General features: G+C 39.9%; 1 protein-coding gene and 1 pseudogene across 2 annotated transcripts in view; one reads left to right on the top strand and one right to left on the bottom strand.

The window, feature by feature from the left end:
- The window catches only part of MCMBP (minichromosome maintenance complex binding protein), a 48,519-nt gene extending 27,196 nt beyond the window's left edge, over window positions 1–21,323 (bottom strand). For both annotated transcript variants that reach the window (XM_045803279.2, XM_045803280.2), the window contains exons 1-4: window positions 20,984–21,323; window positions 2,068–2,153; window positions 1,314–1,454; window positions 1,138–1,179 (exon numbers count right to left, since the gene is read on the bottom strand). In XM_045803279.2, the coding sequence (XP_045659235.1) occupies window positions 1,138–1,179; window positions 1,314–1,454; window positions 2,068–2,153; window positions 20,984–21,041 (327 nt within the window). In that variant the 5' untranslated portion in view covers window positions 21,042–21,323. The remainder of the gene's footprint in view (window positions 1–1,137; window positions 1,180–1,313; window positions 1,455–2,067; window positions 2,154–20,983) is intronic.
- Window positions 3,954–4,600, top strand: LOC123796036 (large ribosomal subunit protein eL13 pseudogene; annotated as a pseudogene).
- Window positions 21,324–23,126: the final 1,803 nt, after the last annotated feature.

Below are 23,126 nucleotides of genomic sequence, written 5' to 3'. Positions count from 1 at the left end.
CAACCTTCCAAATTAGGGCTGTTCTTCTGTCCAGACTGGCCCTGAACTAGAACACGTCACTCAAGCAGGAACAGCTTCTACTGTGAATTAACGTGCTGGTATTAGGGCTTATAAATCAATCTCTTTGAGGTTTGGGGAAGCAGGAGTCAGACTCCCAGAATGTAAAAATCCCCAGGTAGGAGCGCCTGGGTGGCTCAGTCGTTAAGCGTCTGCCTTCGACTCAGGTCATGATCCCAGGGTCCTGGGATTGAGCCCCGCATCAGGCTGCCTGCTCGGCGGGAAGCCTGCTTCTCCCTCTCCGACTCCCCCTGCTTGTGTTCCCTGTCTTGCTGTGTCTCTCTGTCAAGTAAATAAAATCTTTAAAAAAAAAAAAAAAAAAGAAAGCCCCAGGTAATCTGATTAAACTAAGACTCCGGAGCACCAAAGCAGAAAACTAGACCCAGAATGGAGGTAACTCCACCAAGGTGCAACCTTTCTACTTAAGCACCTGCCTGTTCAATCCCCACCTCTGATACTTGTTTTTTCCCCAACAATTGACAATTACCATCAGTTTCAGTAGAACCACATGAAAAACCAATTTTAAAAAAATGCAGATATACTGTAGTTCCTCTGTAACTGCTTTTCTAGTAAGTTTCTACCCCAAGACTATCCCTTCCACAATCATAATTATATCTAAAGTCCTCTGCCTTCTTGCCTCTCCCATTACTGATAATGTAAGAGTTTCCATTACTTCTCTTTATCAAAGAAAGTTTAAGTTTATTAAAAACTTTTTTTCCTCCTAGGAAAAGGCGGCAGGATTTAATGAAATTTAATTAAGCAAATGTTAAGCCCCAAGTTAACTTCCACTTTTACTTTAAAAGAATTTATCATAACCTGTAATTCTGAAACCAAGTATATAGATATAAGAAAAAGAAAGGAATTCGTTTTGTTACTTACAATACTCTACCTTCTAAGAGATTTTTAAAAGATCAAAAACATATCAGAGAAACTCTTAAAGGTAAATAAAACATTTCACATGATTTCTCTGAACTTATTTACACACCAGATAAATATACCTAAGATCAACCAAAGGAAATAAATTCGCTGCTTAAGAAGAAATTCTTATGGAAATATTTTATATCTCTTAAGGATACATACCCCACACTCTGCTACATCTCTGTATTTTCCAAAATGAAGGACCTACGATCCAAAACAAAGGATAACAGCATCGTATCAGTAGATCTGAATCAAAACCACCATAAACAGCACAAGGATAAATAAAATTAATATCACTAATTATCAAAAGAAAGTTTCATGAAAAAAGCAATACATACACGTGCTTTTGTGTTTCGGTTAACGGTTTCATAAACTCCCATGTAAAACTCAGGGTCAAACATATCCTGAATCATGCAACGAAACTTCACAAAACTGTTAGGTTTCAAATAATGAAGGGGAACTTCATTCAGTGATGGTACCTTAAAGGAAAACAAGTCAATAAAATTATCTGTAAAACATTAAGCATATATACAGAGACTGTATATTCAGAACCACCCCCCCACACACACCAAGCCCCATTAGGAAGCCAGTGATCTCAACAGTCAACATAACAAAAGTGCTGGACACAAAAGTATTTTTTAAGTTCTTCCAAGTTTGTAAAATGACATCTGATTCTGTAAAAGGATGCTCTTCCTTAAGAATACAAGTAGCAGAAAGGCATTTGCTTTGTTGAGCTCTTCTCTTAAGACTAGTACATGCCAATGCTCTTTAAATGAAGGTAATAAAACAAGACATTCAGGGCTCACAACTACTGGGTTTTGTCTTAGAAAGTAACATGGTCAATTACTGCCACCTAGGGGCACCAACACAGAAGCACTGAATTGCTTGAATTTAAATTTCAGTTGAAAGAGGGTAAAATCAATTTTAATACATATGCACTTAAAGTAAAAGACAGCACACATTAATGTATATAGTTTAAAATTTTAGTGCTCGCTTCAGCAGCACATATACTAAAATTTTATATGGATTACCACTCAGAGAGAAACTGAAAGTCGGCCCAACCCTCTCCCCTACAAACAGCAATCAACTTACCCATTTAGGAGCGTTATTTTCTTTCAGCTTTTCTTTAAAATACTCAATTACTTTCTTCTCCCAGTCAGGATTAACTCCATTTTGGGCTGAAAGAAAAATACACTTTTCAGAGCTGAAGGGACAATACCTAACAACCGACTACGCGGTCAGGTGAGGTACTTCACACTGGCGGAGCGCTGCCACACTGGGCACTCAGCTGCCCTAGTAAGGGGGTTGGCTAATCCAACGCAGGGCAGTGCTGGCCTCGTGCAGGCCCTCGGGAGCCAACAACCTAGTTGAGAATAACCCACAGAATGAGATACGAAGCTACTTGGACAAAGCAGCATGCAAACCATCATTTGTAAAGCACAATGCTCTTTGAAAACATTTTTATACAGATTGTTTTTCTTTGTAACTACCCTTAAATGAAATGGTGTTCTAAAAAAACTTTTTTTTCAATTTGGGAAGAATTTCAAACTTTCAAAAAAATCACATGAATCGTACAAAGAATACCTGTATCTTTGCTCCGTTTGCTTTATCTCGTCTCATATATTTCCCTGACCCACTTGAGATTAAATTACACACATCATATACTTTCACATTTAAGTATTTCAATGTGTTTCCTAAGAACAAAGAGATTATCTTATATAACTAACATACTGTTACCAACCTCAGGAAATTCAAAACTGATACCATACTTTTCATCTAACCGATCACCATATTCCAATACTATCCCTGACTGCGCTTTTTCCTCTACAGGAGCCTATCCAGGATCACATATTGCTCTTAGCTATCATGTCTCTTTAATCTCCTTTAATCTGGAACAGTCCCTCAATCTTTCTTTATCTGTGTTTTATGACATTCATATTTAAGAGGAATACAAAACCTGTAAAAAATATATATATACATAGACTGCTCCTCACTTTGGGTTTGTCTGACGCTGGCTTATGATGAGACTGCAGCTGTGCTTGCTCTACCAGACTGTTCCCTTAGTGATGCTGTGTCCTTCTAAAGGTACCATCCAGAGACAAGATGTCCATCTTCCCTTCACTGATGATGTTCACTTTAATCACCCAGTCAAAATGACAGCCAGTCTCCCAACACTAAAAAGTGTCTCCTGCAGCTTACTTAATAGTTGCAAAGGGGGCAAAAGGTAGAGACACTTCAAGACCGTGCAAAAAAATTTTAACCCCCAGATTTAGCACCCACCGACAACTCTTACGATGATGACTGCAAAATGATGAGAAAGGTGTTTTCAATGTCATATAAAAGAAAAGAAAACCAGGGCACCTGGCTGGCTCAGTTGGCAGAGCACGTGACTCTAAATCTCAGGGCTGTAAATTCAAGTTGCACGTTGGGTATATAGATTAAAAATAAAACTTAAAAAAAAAAAAAGGTAAGAAAACTAAAGCTTTGGGGAAAAAATTATGGGAGCTGGCCAAGACCAAAGCAAATTATTGCCAGAATTAGGAATACCTATTTTGGGAGAACCAGCAAATCACACAACTAGCCAATACTTCCACCATTTATATTCATCACTAGGTGCTATGTAGATGTGAAGTAAAGGAATTGTCTCTGTTACAGCGCTGATTGTCAGAAATACTCATAAAATCCTACTAACACCATGTTTAGCAGGGCTTCCAAACGCTTTTACATATTTGAGCAAAGGTGGGAATAAACTCCTCAGGCGATTCCGATGTGGAATGATGGTTAAATTCACTAGTAAACTGGTCCTCAAAGTGTGTTTCCTTGACCACCAGCATTAGAATCACCTGAGGTGTTAAAAATGCAAATTTTCAGCCCACCACAGATGTACTGAATCAGAAATTCTAGAGGTGAGGCCTAGCAATTCGTGTTTTGCAGTGCTAGTCCCTACCCACTGGCAGTCCCCTCCCCTTGGAGCAGTCATGGCACCTAGCCAGAATGGCATGACCCCAAAGCCCCACTTCCACAAGGACTGGCAATGGTGCATGGCCACATGGTTCAACCAGCCAGCACAGAAGATCTGCAGACAAAAGGTCTGCCGCATCACCAGGGCCCTGTATCTGGACCCCTCCAGCCCACAGTGAGGTGTCCCACCGTGAGGCATTACACCAAAGTGCGAGCTGGCAGGGGCGTCAGCTCAGAAGAGTTACGAGTGGCTGGCGTCTACAAGAAGGTGGCGCGGACCTCTGGGATCTCAGTGGATCCAAGAAGGCAGAACAAGTCCACAGAGTTCCTGCAGGCTAGCACGCAGTGGCTGCGGGAGTACCACTCCGAGCCCAACCTCTTCCCAGGAAGCCCCTGGCCCCCAAGAAGGGAGACAGCTCTGCTGAAGACCTCAAACTGGCTACCCAGCTGACAGGACCAGGCATGCCCACACGGAATGTCTAAGATAAGGAGAAAGCCGGAGTCACAACAGAAAAGAACTGCAAGGCGTTGGCCAGTGTTCTCATGGCCCGGCTCTGGCACCCAGACTAGCAAAACGGGCCAAGGAAGCTGCAGAACAGGATGTTGAGAAGAAAAAATACAGTGCCACTGGCAAATTGTGACAAAAAATAGTATAAATACATAAATAAAATGCCCTCTAAGTGACTCTGACGCACATTAAAGTTTGAGAACCACTATTACACTAGATGAGTGCCAATAAAATGATTATTGAATTAGACAAAAAGAAAAAAAATGGGTGTTTTTGCTTCCACTGAAAATGGATATTAAAGAAAAGGTTGAAACACAGTCATGACAGCACACCAACACTGCTATTCTGACTGCATTTGTGCAAGAAACATGGACACGTTTGGGAGGGGGGGTTGGCTGGCTGAGTTGGTGGGGCAAGCGACTCGTGATCTCAGGGTGGTGAGTTCAAACCCCACACCCGGTGCACAGCTTACTTTAAAAAAGAAAAAGTAAAAATGAACAAACATGACCATGCCACCTAACAGATGATAAAGCTCCATCAGAGAGTGACTGGGAGGTGGTAAGGTACATGTATAAAGACAGGATTTTCCTGAGGCCACCTTACAAATATCTGGTAGTGCTAGACAATTAAAGGACTGCAAGAGATAATTAAAAAAAAAAAAAAATCAACCATGCAATAACCGTCCATTATTCATTAAGCCTACGGTGTGTCCGGCACTCCACTAGGTTCAATAAGGATACTGAGAGCCGAAGAACTTAAAGCAAAGAAAAGCGGTGAACAGAAAGTAACGGCCAAAAGCAAAGAAGAGAAACGAATGCAGGGCAAATAATCTCAGAGAGGGCTTCTGAGGGAGGTAGTACTTGAGCTGGGCATTTAAAGAGGGGTAGACCTGAAACATGCTGAGGTTTTTCCAGACAAAAAACAAGGACAAGGATGGCACTACCAGATATTCAAGTACACAGGGAACTCAGTGTCAGAAGCTGCATGTGGCCCCTATGACTAAGTTCTGTCTCAAAATTAAGCCATTCCAGCGGAAAACAGAGAGGGATTCCTGTAGACATGGCTTAATTATTTGGCTGTAACTGAGAGTCTGACCTAATCCACTCATGAATTCGGTTACCTAAGATAGTGTATTCATGATTTTGAGTTTAAGTAGGATCAAGTTGGGTCACTTGCAACCAAGAATCCTGCTTAGCACACCCATATCACTATATCATATTTACTATGAATTCTTGGCCATCTGAATTTGAGCAAAACTACACTCAATCTTGATCTGGTTTAAAAGTCAAGGGAACTAAGAAAAAATATATAAGCTCTCACCAATAGTGTATGAGCTTCTAGTTGGTGCTACCTTGATCCTGTCAATCTTTTTAATCTTAATCATTCTGCTGGATACATAGTGGTATATCACTGCGGCCTTAATACGCATTTCCCTAATGACATTGTACACCTTTCATGTTTATTGACCATTTCAATAAATTCTTTTGTGAAGTGCCTATTCACAAGTTTGCCCATTTTTAAAAAATGGGTTTGTTGTGGCATCAATGATTGTACTAATTCTTTGTGTATTCTAGACATAAGTCTTAAGTCATACATATGTAAGGCACATTATTTTCTAATTTGTACTTTTTAAAAATATTCTTTTTGTATGTCTTTTGATGAGTTTTTCATTTTGATGAAGTCCAATTTGCCAAATTTTCTTTCAAAGTTACAGATCCCAAGGTCATGAAGATACTCTCCTAGGTTTTTTATTTTCCACAATTAGGTCCGTAATTGACACCAAATTAATCTTTTTGTTTATATTGTGACATAGGGGTCAAGGCTCATTTTTTCCCAAAAAGATCCACTTGCTCCAGCATTAATTAAAAGGCTTTCTTTCTAGCATTGAATTGCTTTGGAACTTGTGTCAAAAATCAACTCACTGTATTCATGTTAGCCTATTTCTACATTCTCTATTATGTTAAACTGATCTATTTGTTTATCTTTATGCTGTCTTAATACTAAAGTCATACTGTCTTAACCCCTATGGCTTGATCTTAAGTCTTAAAATCAAGTACTTAAGTTCTTCAAGTTTGTCTTGATTATTCTCATCCTCAACAGGTCTAATTTTGAAGGACCACTTTATTGACTTCTGTGTAAAGTCTACTGAAATTTTGATAAGAGTTGTGCTGAATCTACAGATAATTTGAGGAGAACTGACATCTTAACAAAACTGAGTCTTCCAATCTATGAATTCTCCCATGGGAGAGAGAATAAAGGGGCCCACACACGGATTCCTCCAGACTCCATCTGTCTCTTTTTCCCTTATGACCCGGCTTTATATCTTCACTATGCTGCTGTAAAAAATCTTAGCCTTGAACACAAATATACAGAGTCACAGTAAGTCCTTTTAGTGAATCTTTAAAGATAGGAGTGCTCCTGGGAATCCCAACACATGAGTATATTAATAGTTCATTTCTTTTAATTGTTGAATAGTATTCAATGGTATAACTTAATGACAATTTGTTCCTCCATTTAGTCGTTGAAGGACAGTTGAATTGTCTCCAGGTTTAACAACAAACAAAACAAATATAAACATTCGTGTACAGGTTTTTGAGTGAACATTAAGCTTTCACTTCTCTAGGCAAAAACCTAGGAATGGGACAGCTGGGTATACGGTAAATGTATGATTAATTTTTAAGATTCTCCCTGTTTTCCAGAATGACTGTACCATTTTGCATTCTCACCAGCAACATATTAGAGATCCAGCTGTTTGTATCCTTGCCAGAATTTGCTACTGTCACTGTGTCTTCCAATTTTAGCTGTTCTAATAGGTGTGTAATATCTCATCACGGTTCACATTTGCATTTCCCTAGTGGCTAATGATGCTGAATTAGTGAAGCATCCATTTAATGTTGGCCCTTTTTACAACTGGGTTAGTTACCATCGTGCTTTCTTTATACATTTTGGATACAAGTCTTCTCTAGGATTCGCAAATAAATTCTTCTTAGTCAATAGCTTATCTTTTCATTCTCCCAACCGTATTTTTTGCAGAACAAAAGTTTTTAGTTTTGATGATTACCAATGTTTTGTTTTATGCATGTCTAAAAATTCACTGCCAAACCCTGAGTGACAAAGATCTTCCATTTACTTTTAAAAGTTGTATATGTTTATAGTCTTAGGTTTTATACTTAGATCTGTGACCCATGTTGAGTTAATTTTTGTATAAGGTATGAAATTTTTGGTTAAAATTCGTATTTTTGCAAATACATATTAACTGTTTCAATATCTTTGTTGAAAATATCCTTTTCCGAGCAGCTCTTTCTACCCACGGGTCCTGTCCCCATGCTTTAATAAACCACCATTTTGCACCCAAAAAAAAAAAAAAAAAAAAGAAACAAAGAAAGCCAAAAAAATATATCCTTTTCCATTGAACCACTGAATTACCTTTGTACTCTGTCAAACAATGAGGGCAAGAAGGATGAATCTTACAAACATTATGCTAAGTAAAATAATCTAGACACAAAAGGACAAATGTTATAGGATTCCACCTATAATACTCCAAATATTGTAGGTACCAAGAATCGGCAGCAAATTCAGAGAGATGAAAATTAGAACAGAGGCTCTTAGGGGGACACAGGCAGGAGGGGAAATTGGTGGGGAGGGGTATCTATTTCATCTTGGGTAAGTGTGGATAACATGTGGTTGTGGTTGGCAGAATAACGGCCCCCAGGCCCCCCACACATCTTAATCCCCAGAAACTGAATATGTTAATGACAAAGGGGGAATTTAGGTAGAAGATAGAATTAAAGTTGATAATCGACAGACCTTAAAACAGGGAGATTTTTCAGGGTAGGTCCAATTTAATCACAAGGGTCCTTAATGTGGAAAAGTGAGACAGAAGTAGTCAGTGATAAGATGAGAAAAGAACTCGAAGGGGGCCATAAGCCAAGAAACACTGGCAGATTCTAGAAGCTGGGAAACACAAGGAAATAGATTCTCCCCTAGAGCCTCCAGAAAGGAATGTAGTCCTGTTGACAACTTGATTTAACCCAGTAAGACCCACATCATTCTGGCCTCCAGAACTGTAAGATAATAACTTTATGTTGTTTTAAGCCACTAAGTTTGTGGTGATTTGTTACAGTAAAAATAGGAAACAAATACAGTGTTTTTTGAGGAATGACTCCATTAACTGTTGAGTTTATGTCCATAGAGCTATCGTATATTATCCTTTCCATGTCCATACAGTCTATAGTTTTATCTCCTCTTTTATTCCTGGTACTGGTAATTTGTGTCTTTTTTCCCCCCCTTTGCTTGTCCGGCTATAAACTTATGAATTTTATTGATCCTTCTGTTAAAAAAAAATAGAGCTTTGGGTTTCATTGATTTTCTTTTTCCTTCTGTTTTCAATTTCATTCATTTCTGACCTATCTTTAGTAGTTCCTTCTATTTGACTTGGGTTTATTTTGCTCTTCATTTTTAGTTTTAAGGTAGAAGCTTAAATTATTGATTTGAGACCTTTTCTTCTAATAAGTGCACTTAATGCCTCTTAGGACATCTTTGGCTGTATCCCAATATTTTGATATGCTTGTATTTTCATTTAGTTCAAAATATTTTAAAATTCCCTTTGAGACTTTTTGATCCATGGATTGTTTGGAAACATTATTTCCACGAGTTTGAATTTTCTTGTCATCTGTTACTGATTTCTAATCTAACTTTACTATGGTCAGAGAACACACCTGATGATTTCAACTCTAAGATCTGTTAATATTTGTTTTATGATCCAGGATGTGGTTTATCTTGGTGAATGTTCCATGTACACTTGAAAAAAATGTAATATTCTGATGTTGGTGCAGCATTCTACAAATGTCAATCAGATATACTTCATTGATGGTACTGTGAAGTTTTTCTATATCCTTGCCTATTTTCTGTTCACTTATAGACTACTAAAAGAGAACTGGTAAAATCTCCAATACAGATTTCTCTATTTCTCTTTTCAGTTCTATGAGTTTTTACTTCACGCATTGCGAAGTTCTGCTGTTAGGTGCGTTTACACTTATGTCTTCTTAGCAAACTCTTTTATCTTTGTGTGATGTAGCTCTTGTTCTCTTTTCGAAAACACAACCTTTCTTAAAAATATTTTTAAATTTAAGGGGCAGCTGGGTGGCTCAGTCAGTTAAGCATCTGACTCTTGGTTTCCACTCAGGGTCCTGGGATCAAGCCCTGTGTCAGGCTCCACACTCAGTGTGGTGTCTGCTTGAGATTCTCTCTCCCTCTGCCCCTTCCACTCATGCTCTCACTCTCTAAAATAAATAAATCTTTAAAAACATTTTAATTTAAAATGAAGAATCCACTAAAGAGAAAGACCCGAGATCCAAGAAAAAAAACGAACTCATGAATGCAATGAAAAAAACAAAACAAAAAAACAAAAAACAAAACCACACACACAAGCATAACAATTAAACAACAAACCTAAAAAGCAACTGGCACAAATTAGAGGAATAATTCAGAGGGCAAATTGAAGAACATCCACAAAGAAATCAGAGTTCTCAGTAAATAAATTATATGAATGAAATACTGGAAGAACTTGGTGAAAATGTCAAATTTCTGTTCAATAAGAAAAAGAAATGCAATAATACAAACATAAGTTTTAATACAGTACTGCTCAAGAAAATACATATGCACCTGACAGCATAGCCTCAAAATAAAGCAACTTTTTTTAGAACTAAAGAGAAAAACAGAAATCACAATTAGAGACTTTTAACACAGCCCTCCCAGAAACACATATCAAGCATAAAACACAAAAGTAAGTATACAGCAGGTATGAAGAACATAATAAGCTCTCCAATAAATATAAATATTCAGGGTACTGCTTTAGTACATGAGACATTCACAAAAGTTCTATGTACTAGTCAAAGAGGAAGCCTCAACAGATGCCAGGTGCATATTCTCTGTCCAAAATGAGACAAGAACTCACAAAAAAAGGAAAGCTTAACACATAAGCACCCTTATGTCTAAAATGACTTTTTTTTATTTGAGAGAGAGCGTGCGTGCACAAAGAGGGAGAGGGAGCAGCAGACTCCTTGCTGAGCAGGGAGCCCTACACAGGACTCAATCCCAGGACCCTGAGACCAGGACCCAAGCCAAAGGCAGCCGCTTACCCGACTGAGCCACGCAGGCACCGCTCTACGATGATTTTTTGTTTTTTAAACAAAGAAGCCCCTACGAATAAATAATCCTTGGAGAGGAATTGGTAGGGGTAATTATGAAATTCTCCAAGATGGATAACAAAGAAAGTTACAAGGGTTAATGTTCGTGAACTACTAAAGTGGTGTTCAGAGAAAATTAGATTCAAACACATTTATCAAGTACCAAGAAAGAATGGAAATGGATGAGCTTATTAGTATTCAACTTAAAAAGCTAGAAAAAGAGAACAGAGCAAATCCAAAGAATAAGAAAATAAAGGACAAACATCAATGAAACAGAGAACAAAAAACCCACTAATACAAATCACTAATAGTAAGATGGGCAAATTTTCTGGCAAGCCTGTTTAGAAGAAAAACAAAGAAAATTCAAAAGAATCACATAAATAAATAAAAATAACAAGATACAAACAGAACACAATACTAAAAGAAAACAAATAACTATACAACAGAAGAACAAAATGAAAAAAGGGGAAATGCTATATAGATAACAGAAATATTAAAAACTGTGAAATACTATGAATTATAAACATATTTGAAAATTGAGGTAAAATGGATAAATATCTTTAAAGACTATTTTTGCACGCACGCCTGAGAGAGCGAGCATGGGGGGGGTAGGGAGGCAGAGGGAGAAGCAGACTCCCCACTGAGCAGGGGTTCCTGGGATCATGACCCAAGCCAAAGGCAGACACTTAACCGACTGAGCCACCCAGGCACCCAGAAATGGATAAATTTTGAAGAATATAAATTGCCAAAACTGCCACAAGACTGGCAGAGTTCACACTGTTAACCACAATTTGGTCAAAGAACACTGTACATCTAATATTGACATGAGAGGAAAAAAAAACTGCTGATCCTTCCTCTCAATGCCATAAGTCCCAAGTCCAGATAATTTTACACTTTAAAGCAAAGTTCACAAAAGATAAAGATGCAAAAATCCTACATAAACTGTCAACTGAATCCAATGGGAGTATTAAAAAAAAAAAAAATCAGACCAAGCAGTACTTATCCCAATAATACAAAAATAGTTTATTATCAGAAAATCTTTAAGTGTAATCTAGAACATTAAAAAATTAAAGAAAAGGGGAGCCTAGGTGTCTCAGCAGGTTAAGTGTCTGCCTTGGGCTCAGGTCATGATCCCAGGGTCCTGGGATAGAGCCAGCAGACGGCTCCCTTCTCAGCAGGGAGTCTGCTCCTCCCTCTCCCTGCCACTCCCCCCACCTTGCCCGTGCGCACTCTCTCCCCTGTCAAAAAAAAAAATAAAGTCTTAAAAAAAAAAAAAAAGATTAAAAGAAAAAATATAACCATCTCAGGGGACAGAAAACTAGGTATTTAATAAAGTGTAAAACCTACTTTATGATGAAAAATTATAAATTATGGCTTGATAGTAAACTCCGGAGTGTAAGAGAAATCATTTGACCTTGATTCTTGAAACACTGTGCTTAAAGCAAAATAATTTAATGACAGGATTATACTTCCTTCCCTACTGGTCCCAAACTAGCAGGTCCTGCAGGGAAAGCAATTATGCAATCATAATAATAGAAATGCTATTCATTGGTTTTTGACCTTTATAGTATGATCAGATAAAGCACTAAAGTACTATAAACCTTGGTAATGCACAATGACTGACACAAACTAGACAGAAGCAATGGAAGGTTGTACAGACACTAACTTTCTCATCTTATGAAATAGAAACCCTGAAATAGTATCTAAAGTTGCTGGAGGGAAGAAGTAATTTTAGAATATGACTTTACATTCAAAAGGAAAGCAATCGAAGAATTAAAAATAAGGGAAAAACCAGAAGCTTCCCACTAAGATAGGAACAATGCAAGGAGGTCCCTCTCACCACTCCTTTTCAACACTACTAGAAGTCATAACTAATGCGGTAAGACAAAAAAAGGAAGTAAAAGGTATACTGACAGAGAAGGAAAAAATAAAAGTGTCTATTCGCAGATGACATGTTTCTATGTAGAAAACCCAAAAGGAATCCACAAAAAAACCCTCCTGGAACCAATAAACGATTATACCAAGATTGCAAAATGAAAGGTTAATATACACAAGTCAATCATATTCCTACATGCTATCAATGATCAAGCGGAATTTGAAATTAAAAACACAATACCATTCACATTAGCATCCCCCAAAATGAAATTCTTATGTATAAATCTAAGAAAATATGTACAAGATCTGTATGAGGAAAACTATAAAACTCTGATGAAAGAAATTAAGGAACCACATAAATGGGGAAATATTCCATATTCATGGATAGAAAGACTCAATATTGTCAAGATGTCAGTTCTTCCCAACAAAGACTGGGCTAAGTGCATTTGTTTGGACAGTAAATCTTAGAAGTGGTCCAGAACAGTACAAACTTGCTTAGGGGTGGTTAGTATCCCCCAACCCCTGTGTGGGGATCTACAGTCCCACATGCATACAACAGATTTTAAATAAACAACACGGCGATTGTAAAGATGAAGGAACAAAACTTGAATTATTCAATTCTATCTTCTATGAGGTAAATTGGAAGTGGTTGGTTGTGTTTAATATATAAAACTGTGAAATGAGAGGTATAATAGGTGCAAATTTTAGCTCATACATGAAATATTTCACTGAATTTGAATAATAGATTTAATACAGAAATGTATTCTTCTCAGCTATTTGTAACTAAAGAATGAATCAAGAAAATACATAAACATCAGTGGCACTATTTGGTAACTGCCTAATCTGTGTATTTTGCAGTTGTTTGTCCTATTAAAATTCACTTATTATCAGACAATTGTTTCTTTTTTGTACTGCAGGAACTTGGGAAGTTATTTTTATTCAAAGAATTCATTATACAAGTAAAACAAAAATCTTCAAATCTCCTGTGTGGTACCCGCCGATACGAAACAACATCAACACAGTGGAATTGAACAAAAAAAATATTCGAAAATGGGGGAGCAGGGGACAAAAGATGATAGAAGCAATGTCTAGAACTGTTTTGAAATATGGAATATCTTAAGCATTGTATGTGGCTTCATTTAATGATTATTACTGAAAATAATTCTGTAGTAAGAAGGGAGGTATTTAAAAAACTGATCTAGGGAGCCAAATACCCAGGTATGGTCCTGATTGAACAGTCCGGCTCTATAGTCTGTTATCTTAACTATTCTCTATTATCAAAAGAACTAAAAGCACTACAGATTCAATGCAATCTCTACCAAAATGCTATCTTTTTTTGCAGAAATGGGTGATCTGATTCTAAATTTACAAGGAAATGCAAGGGACTCCGAAGAGCCAAAATCATATCAAAAAGGAAGAAAGTTGAAGGACTCACATTTCCTGATTAAAAACTTACGGCAAAGCTACAGTAATCAGGGCAATGGCATAAGGATAAATGCATAGACCAATACAATGGAAGTGAGAGTTCAGAAATAAAGCTACACATCTGTGGTCCAGTGATTTTTTTGACAAAGGTGTCAAAATCATTCACTGGAGAGAGAACAGTGTTTTCAACAAATAGTGCAGGAGCTTCCAGGTTGGTGAATGCATCCACTACTGGGAGGCAGCTAGCATACCCTAGTTCTCTGGAGACAGAAGCATGAGGTACCATTCCAGATCTCACCCTACGTCCCTCTTCATCTGTATACTTTATAATATCCTTTATAATAAACTGGTAAATGTAAAAAATAAACCAAAACCAAATGATACTAGGACAACTGACTATCCACATGCAAAAGAATGAATTTGGATCCCTACCTCATACCTTATAAAAAAATTAATTCAAAATGAATCAAAGACCTAAATCTAAGAATTCAAGCTACAAAACTCTTAGAATACAAGTATAAATTTTTATGACCTGGCATTAGACAATGGGTTCATAAATATGGCAATCAAAGGGAAAAGATATAAACTGGATAAATCTGACGTCGTCAAAATTAAAAACTTATACAAGTAAAATGTTATGGAAGTTTTTCTGTTGTTTTCTGTTCCCTTACATAAATTATTGTGTATTATGCACAAAAAATTAAAAACTTACATCAAAAGACACTACCAAGAAAGTGAAGACAATCCAAAAAATGGTAAAAAAAAAAAAATATTTGCAAATAATATATTTCTGACAAGTCTAGTATGCAGAATATACAAAGAAGTCTATCTCAACAATAAAGACAAAACCCTAATTAAAAAATCTGCAAAGGATTTGAATACACATTTCTCCAGAGAAGATATACAAATGGCCAACATGCATATTGAAAGATGCTATTATAATTAGTCATTAGGGAAATGCAAATCAAGGAGTTACCACTTCATATCCACTAGGATGGCTATAACAAATAAAACAACAGAAAATAACAAGTGTTAGACAGATGTAAGAAACTGGAAACCTCACAAATTACTGGTGGAAATTTAAAACGGTGCAGCCATTTTGGACAATAGTTTGTCAGTTCCTCAAAGAATTAAACATAAAATTATATATGACCCAGCAAGCCCATGCCTGGGTATATTACCAGAAGAACCGAAAACGTACATTCACACAAAAATTTGCACATGGATATTTACAACAGCACTATTTGCAATAACCCAAAAGTGGAAAAACCAAGGGCCAATCCATGAATGAATGGATAAACAACATGTGGTATATCCATGCAATGGAATACTATTTTCAATCATAAAAAGGAAGTGCTGATATATGCTACTGCATGGTTGAACCCTGAAAATATTATGCTATGTGAAAAGCCAGACACAGAAGTCCACAGTATTATTCCATTTACATGAATGTCCAGAGCAGGTAGATCATAAGCAGAAGTAGACTGATTGCCACAGAATGAAGGAGGAAGCAACTGGGAGTGACTGGCTAACTGGCACAGGATTTCTTTTTGGGGTGATGGAAATTAGAGTGAATTGTAATTTCTAAATGGTTAATTTCATGTTATATGAGTTATAGCTCAATAAAAATTGTACGAGTATCATATGGTTTCCCTCATTTATGGAACAGAAGGAATAGCAGGGAGATCGGCAGGAGAAGGAAGGGAAGAATGAAGGGAGGGTAAACAGAAAGGGGAATGGACCACGGGAGAGGATGGACTCAGAGGGGAGCGGGGTGGGAGATTAGGCTAGACCAGTGATGGGTATTAAGGAAGGCACGTATTGCATGGAGCACTGGGTGTTATAAGCAAACAATGAATCATGAACACTACATCAAAAACTAATGATGTTCTGAATGGTGACTAACAAAACATAATAAAAATTTTTTTTTAAAATTGTAAACATAAAGGCACTAAGAGGCGCCTGGGTGGCCCAGTCAGCTAAGCATCCAACTCTTGGTTTTGGCTCTGGTCATATCAGGGCCCTGAGAACGAGCCCTACATTGGGCTCTGCACTCAGCTCCGAGTCTCCTTAAGATTCTCTCCCTCTGCCCTTCCCACTCATGCATGCGCTTGCTCGCGCTCTAAAATAAATAAAATCTTAAAAATAATAAATAACTAAATAAAGGCACTAAAAGTAGAAACAAAGTGGTTACCTGTGGGGAAAGAGCATCCTTTTACTCATTTAATACCACTGTGGTTTTTTTAACCACGTACAAGTTATTATTTAACAACCTAAAAATTCATATACACATATTTATACCTTTTGCTGCAGGTGCCCAATCCATTCTCCTCAGAGAACTTGCCCCATGTTGAGGTATGGGCCTCAACAGTCAGGACTGTCCTACATAACTGCCCTGACCACAGCTGTTGGTGCATGATTAGACTCCTGACTCCATGCTGGGCCAACCAGATTCTCTAGCCCTACCATCTGGGTTTAAAGTAAAGATGCTACCTGGTGTGAAACTGAGAACAAGTAAATTTGGGAGCTGTGGAGTAGAGATAATTGTATTCATGTACAGAGATGAATGTGGCCTACGGGAGAAAAACTGACAAGAGTTGCTTAGATTCCTGCTAACCTTCCAGCTCCTGATTCCACTCCTGGGATGCCAAGACACCCTTCTTAACTTTGGGTTCTACAGCCTTACAACAAATGCTTTTTTTCAGTGGCCTACCAAGATCAGGATGATAGGAGAGATCTAAGGTAGGTACAAACAAAAGGGGATGAATTGTCTAGAATCATGGTGACAATAAAAAAAGTAGACTGACTTTTAGTCAATTTTATTGTTGCTTTAGATTCTCTAAAATGCTAATGATCAAGGGGCACCTGGAGGGCGCAAGTCAGTTGAGCGTCTGACTCATTGTTTCAGCTCAGGTCATCATCTTGGGTCCTGGGATCAAGACCCGCACCAGGCTCTGAGTCTGCCTGAGACTTTCTCTCTGCCCCTCTCCCCGACCTGCACTCTCTGTTTCTCTCTCTCAAATAAATAAATCTTTAAAAAATAAAATAAAATGCTAGCGATCAAATACTTCTCCCTACCCTCCTCCGCAAACCACTGCTTTTTGCATGAGCTAGTCTGGTTGTTAGATACAACCAAAGTACCTTAAATATAACCAATAATGATCTTGACCCAACCAACAATCTAAAGAGAAAATAGTGAAAGAAATCAGTCGATATGCATTCCTACTTTTTCCAAAATTAATAGCAGTTAATTTAAGAAAATTTATTTTAAATATTAAGTGATTAAGAAAAAAAGTATACAGAACTTTTTTTTCCCTTTTTTTAAGATTCCTGCCTTTGTTTAAAGGAAGTGATTTGATATGGATCACTATATGAACAATCACTGCAGGGACTAAGCCATCAGCGCTATGCACATAACAGAAACCAACAAAGATATGTTGAACTAAAGTATTTCTAAATCACAGTTTAAAGCTTTGGATCTAAATGTCCTGTACATAAAATCTTTTAGAAACTCCAAGGGAAACATTAAAGATATTTTATGAAGGCTTACAGGAAAAAATTTACATATGAACAATTGTAATATAGCAGATAAAAAATCAAATACAGATTGATTCACGAAGATGAATTATGACCCTTGTAGTTATGATTAGCCACTCACCGAATTTCAAGTTTCCTATCTGAATGAAGAAGAAAGAATTAGGACTTGGATGTGAAAGTAACTCATACCTGGTAGGATCATGAATTCTCTGAATCACTATGAGGTCCACCAGGACTGTCCTAAGTCTGAGACTTGTGGTCATAGTATCCATCCCAATTCACACCTGACTGATTAATCAGTCTTTTCACTGCCTCTATTCAGCACATATTCACTGAGCATTTTTAATGTCAAAGTGTATTCCAGGCAATGAGGATATACTGGTGAATTGAGTCAGATACAGGCCCTGAATTCCCTGAGTAAAAAATGTAGCAAAGGAACCCAGGGAACAAGTTCAACAACTTGCTTTACATATGTGAAAAGTAATGAAGGGAAACCTCACTAAAGTGGACCTGGGGGGTGCCTGGGTGCCTCAGTTGGTTAAGCTTCTGCCTTTGGCTCAGGTCATAGTCCCGGGGTCCTGGGACTGAGCCCCTGAGTTGGGCTCCCTGCTCAGCAGGGAGTCGGCTTCTCCCTCTGCCCTTCCCACCGCTCATGCGAGCACTCTCATGAGTGCTAAAATAAATAAATAAAATCTTTAAAAATAAATTAAGAAAAAAAAGGGATGCCTGGGTGGCTCAGTCATTAAGCTCAGGTCATGATCCCAGAGTCCTGGGATCGAGTCATGCATTGGGCTCCTTGTTCAACAGGGAGCCTGCTTCTCCCTCTGCCTGCTGCTCCCCCTGCTTGTGCTCGCTTGTGCTCTCTCTCTGGCAAATAAAGTCTTTTTTAAAAAATTAATTAATAAATTAAGAAAAATAAAGTGGACCTGGGATGCTAGAAGGGGAGGCTGAAAAGGAGAGCTGTACCACCCAATGTCAATTACAAGAAAAGTCAATTACAGACCCCTTAGGAGAAGAATCTTCAACAGGAAAGAATCATCAATTACAGGCTGGGGAGAGATGTACATTGCATCTCCTCTAAGAAGTCTACTATCCCTACAACTCAGCCATTGAGAAACGAGCATCACCCTCAACTCCTGCTTTTCTCCAATGGGCTTTCCTTCAAAATAATCCATCCCAACTTCCTCCTCTGTAAAATAAAGTTCCTCTTCTTTGTGGGACTTGTCTACGGTTTACCATAGTTTGCATGTCCCCAACTGCAATTTCTCTGTTATTTCCCAATAAACCCATTTTTACTGGTACAGTAACTGGCAGTTTTATTTTTAAGGTTAACACATGTTACTTTCCAGGACACACAGGATCCTGCAGTAATCGAAGCAGGGAGTACCTAAACTTACGTTCCTGAAAGAAAAGTAAGAGTTAGCCAGGAAAGTACAAGTGGAACTAGAAGGAGGGGAACAAAGGAAATAGCTGATGCAGAGGCCTAGAGGCAAGGTTCAAAATCAAAGAAATGAAGGAGGGTTCAATAGGAGAGGGAATGCAGTGATGAGGTCTGAGAGCTAGGTAGAGGTGGAGCCAAGAAAGGCCTCATAAACCACAAGAGACATTTCTCTATCTGGGTGAAAAATCAATTTAAAACAATTACTACAAAATCGAAGAGAGTCTACAAGTTTAACACCTGACTTACTTCTCACAGAAACATACCTGTAATACTGTTATTATAGAGGCTTTCAACATATTCACGGTGATTAAAAAAAATACAGTAAAAATATATACTTCAGAACAGCTTCTACCAAAAAAGCCAAAATCATGACTATAAAGCAGTATTATTTTCTTCTCTGTAACACATAGTCTGTATGGGAAAACAGGACAGCCTGTGGGGAAACACAAGGTCCAGGTGCCCACAACAATTTACAAAATTTATAAAATACCATAAAGCCAGGATTTTATACCCAAGCATACTCTTCCTATATTATAATGAGATGTGCCCCTTAGGATCATACACTTAGGTCGCAAAATCTGGCAAATACTTCCAAAATTACATCAAATATAAAATCATTTCATATCCGTCAGGACTAAGGTTTGGGGTATTTCTCATAAATTTTCTAAATATCTGTAACTGGAACTTCACCCTTAAGCACCAAAACTTTTTATTTTTGATGGATTTTCCCTAAAAGGTACCTATGCATCTACACCCACCAACTCTGCAGTTTAATCCTCACTCCACGTGGTGCAGCCATTATTTTGGACATCAATTATGGGCTCCAGTATTCATTGTGACCATCAATCACTAGGATATAGCGGAGCTATATGTGCCCCTTCCTCAAAGCGCCCTATGGATATAGTGATTTTTTTTTTTTTTTGCCTTTTTAAAAATATATATACACACAGTTTTAGATTTCTTCATCAGGTTGTCAATGTTCACGGACTACAATCGGGATGCCTACCCAGGCCTTCTTCTAATTTGCTGCTTCTAGTTTCTGCCTGGGGAATCAGAAAACTAAACTAGTTCAAACGATAGGGAAAATGAATAAAGAGTTGCTGAGTCCCACCTACAAAAAATACATAGATTTTACGCCACAGATTTTGGCTGCTGGAGACTATTTAGCTTCTCATTAGCCGTTCTCACCAATACCCCAAGGTGTTTCAAATGAGCTAAGGCCACTCCTACTACGCTAAGTTACCTCCAGGTGCTACAACCTAAGTGATTCCTGGTTTGCCTCCACCACTCCTACGTGCAAAAAGAAAGGGGGAGGGGGCCAAAATGACCGGTTAACCGCACACAAGCCTAAATTTTCCCTCATGGGCACTTAACTGGAAAGTAGCATTTACAAATAAACTGCAACTAAAATTCACTAAGCTGGTCTGCAACATTCTCAGCTCTTTCTACGTAGGAGCTCATTTGAGTAGTTCCACATTTCTTGCTAGCTCTGGCACGAGAGGAGACGTCTACCAGACAGGTTTTAAAGTCATCCTAAGAGAAAAATTAAGCTCTTACACCCAATCTTATCTGGAAATGAGAGGATGTGTGTAATACAGTAGTTAGAGCCAACTTCTGCTGAGAGCGAGCACTCCCCCGACACACCGGAAGTTTTGAAATATCCTGCAGGCTCCCCGTAGGCAAAGTGCTTTTCCTTGCCCCGTCTCAGCTGGTCCCCGAAGGTTCAAGGACCCCCTCCGCGAACTGCCGCACAAGGGGCGCGGGCCCCCGGTGCGCCACCGAGGGGAGAGAGGCCGGCAATCACGGCCGACCGCCGGCTCCTCGCCGCGTAACCTTGGCAGCTCGCGAATCGCGAATCGGGCAGGTGGGAGGCACCTGCGGCCGGCCGGGGAAGCCGCGGCCCGGGCCCCGGCATGGACGCCGCACCGGGGTGCCTCAACGCCGCCCCCGCAGGCCCGGCCGGCCGCGAGAGCCTTCGGGGGAGCCCCGCGTGGGGCCGCGCGGCGGGGTAGGGCCCCGGGCTCGGCAAACTCGGCGGCCACCGCCCGGCCCGCCCCCGGCGCCGCCACTCACCGAAGAAGCCTTGCACGATCCCGAGCGGGTGGCTGAGCCAATCCTCCCCACAGGGCATCTCGCCGACGGGCCGGGGCCGGCGCGGCCCGGCGTCCCGCGCCGCGGCTCCTCCTCGGGGGCTCGGCCGCTCGTCGCCCGCGCCCTCCCACGCACGGCGAGCCTCGGGGCGCGGGCCGCCCGGCCTCCACGCGCCTCAGGGAACGGCGGCTGTGGCGGCGACAGCCGAGGAGCAGCTGGCCACGGGCAGGCGGCGCGTGCGGATCCCCAGCCTCCACTTCGCACAATGGCGGGAAATAGGCGCCGCCGACCGCGCTGCCTGCGACCTGGGTGGAGCTCGCGCGGGGAGGGGCGGCGGGAGCGCGCGGCGCGGCCCCGCGGGCGGGAGGAGGGGTGAGTCGGCTCGCGCGGGGGCGGGGCGGGGCGTGGCCGCGACGCGGTGGCATCGCGGCGGCGACGCGACCGCCATCTTGGAAATGGGCAAAAGGAAGGGCACACGGGGCTTCGGGGAGACTGGCGTCGTGGCTGAGGTTGGCGTGTTGCAGTTTATCACGCTGTGCAAGTGTGAAGGGGGAAACTGCCAATGTCCGGTTTATTAATTCATGATAGGAGGCCTTGCCCAGGTCGGAGGCGACAGCCCAAGGAGAGGTCCTCTCTGGGCAAAATTAGTGAGAAACAGCCCTTGGGGTCCATCCACCTCCTCTTGGTGCTGGTTTTGTTTTTGTTTTGCTCCTTTCTCTGGAGCCCTGCCTGAAACCCATGTCGAGACTTTTCCTCAGCTGCAGAAAGTCTTATCCCACTGAGGGAAGAATGAATTTAGATAAGGGGCACTTTGAAAAACCCCAAACGCCCTTTGCTGTCATCTCCAGCACTATGTTAGAGGGACCAGTTCCTAAATGAGGAGCAAGCTCATAACTGAAAACATTCGTGGTCGGCCTCTGCCTAGAAACTGGAAACAGCCAGGGAGCTTCGGCAGGTGCCTGTGGAGGGTGTGTACAGGCATACCTTAGAGATACCGCCCCTTTGTGCCACACCACTGCAAGAAAGCGAAAATCATAATAAAGCGAATCAGAGAATGTTTTGGTGTTCCAGTACACACAAAGACTAGGGGTATACTATATTGTAGTCTATTAAGTGTGCAATAGCATTATATGTAAAAGAAGGTGCATACTTGAATTTTAAAATATTGCTTAAAAGATGCTGTCCTTGGGGGGCACCTGGGTGGCTCAGTCAGTTAAGCATCCTCTTGATTTCAGCTCAGGTCATGATCTATCTCAGGGTCATTAGATGGAGTCCCACATTGGGCTCAGCGCTCAGTGGAGAGTCTACTTGAGATTCTCTCCCTTCCCCTCTGCTTCTTCCCTTCTTCAAATAAATAAATAAATCTTAAAAAAAGAAAAAAGATGTCATCTGAACTTTCAGCAAGTCATAATCACCCATCAGGGATCATCATAACAGAGTAATAATGAAAATGTTTGAAATGCCACGAGAATTACAAAACCTGTCATAGAGATACCCAGTGACCAAATGCTTTTGGAAAAATAGCATCAGTGGACTTGCTCTGAATGGTGTTGCCATAAACTTGGAATTTGTGAAAACAAAACAAACAAACAAAAAACAGAAAAACGCAGTTTCTGTGAAGTGCAATGAAGCATAGTAAAACAATGTATGCCTGTATGGAGATACCCTCAGAATGAAGGGTGGTGACATCAGCATACGCAAAAGATCAAATCTAGGGGTAAACTTTTAGTGAGGGCATTTGGAAAATATCCAAGTTCAGCGATGAAATAGCATGTTTCTCCTAGGCCTGGAATGTACCTGAGAAAACTGCAGTATCAGCAACTGAAAATAGAGCTTGTTCACAGAAGGATGATCTGAATGGACTCTGGAAAGTGGGGAGCCCAAGAGCAAGAACTGAATTCAAATCTCAAGCCCTACTTAGGGCAAAGGGGGGGGGTCATTTGTACTTCTCACTGTGAACTAATTAATTGGCATACTGGATTATGCATAATTATACATCTGGCTCTTGTGAGTTTGGGTGAGCTGAGAAAACGGAGTTTCAAATCCACAAAGCCACCACTTTGTTCATTTATTCGGTTGTTTAGCAGAGAGTGTTGCCAAGTCCCTCGTATTAAATGGAGAAATC

This window comes from Ursus americanus, chromosome 6, assembly GCF_024610735.1.
Source record: "Ursus americanus isolate L20-20 chromosome 6, mUrsAme1.1.p, whole genome shotgun sequence".
NCBI lineage: Eukaryota > Metazoa > Chordata > Mammalia > Carnivora > Ursidae > Ursus > Ursus americanus.
Note: the sequence above shows the minus strand (reverse complement) of the source record. Positions and strands in the feature narration are given on the sequence as shown.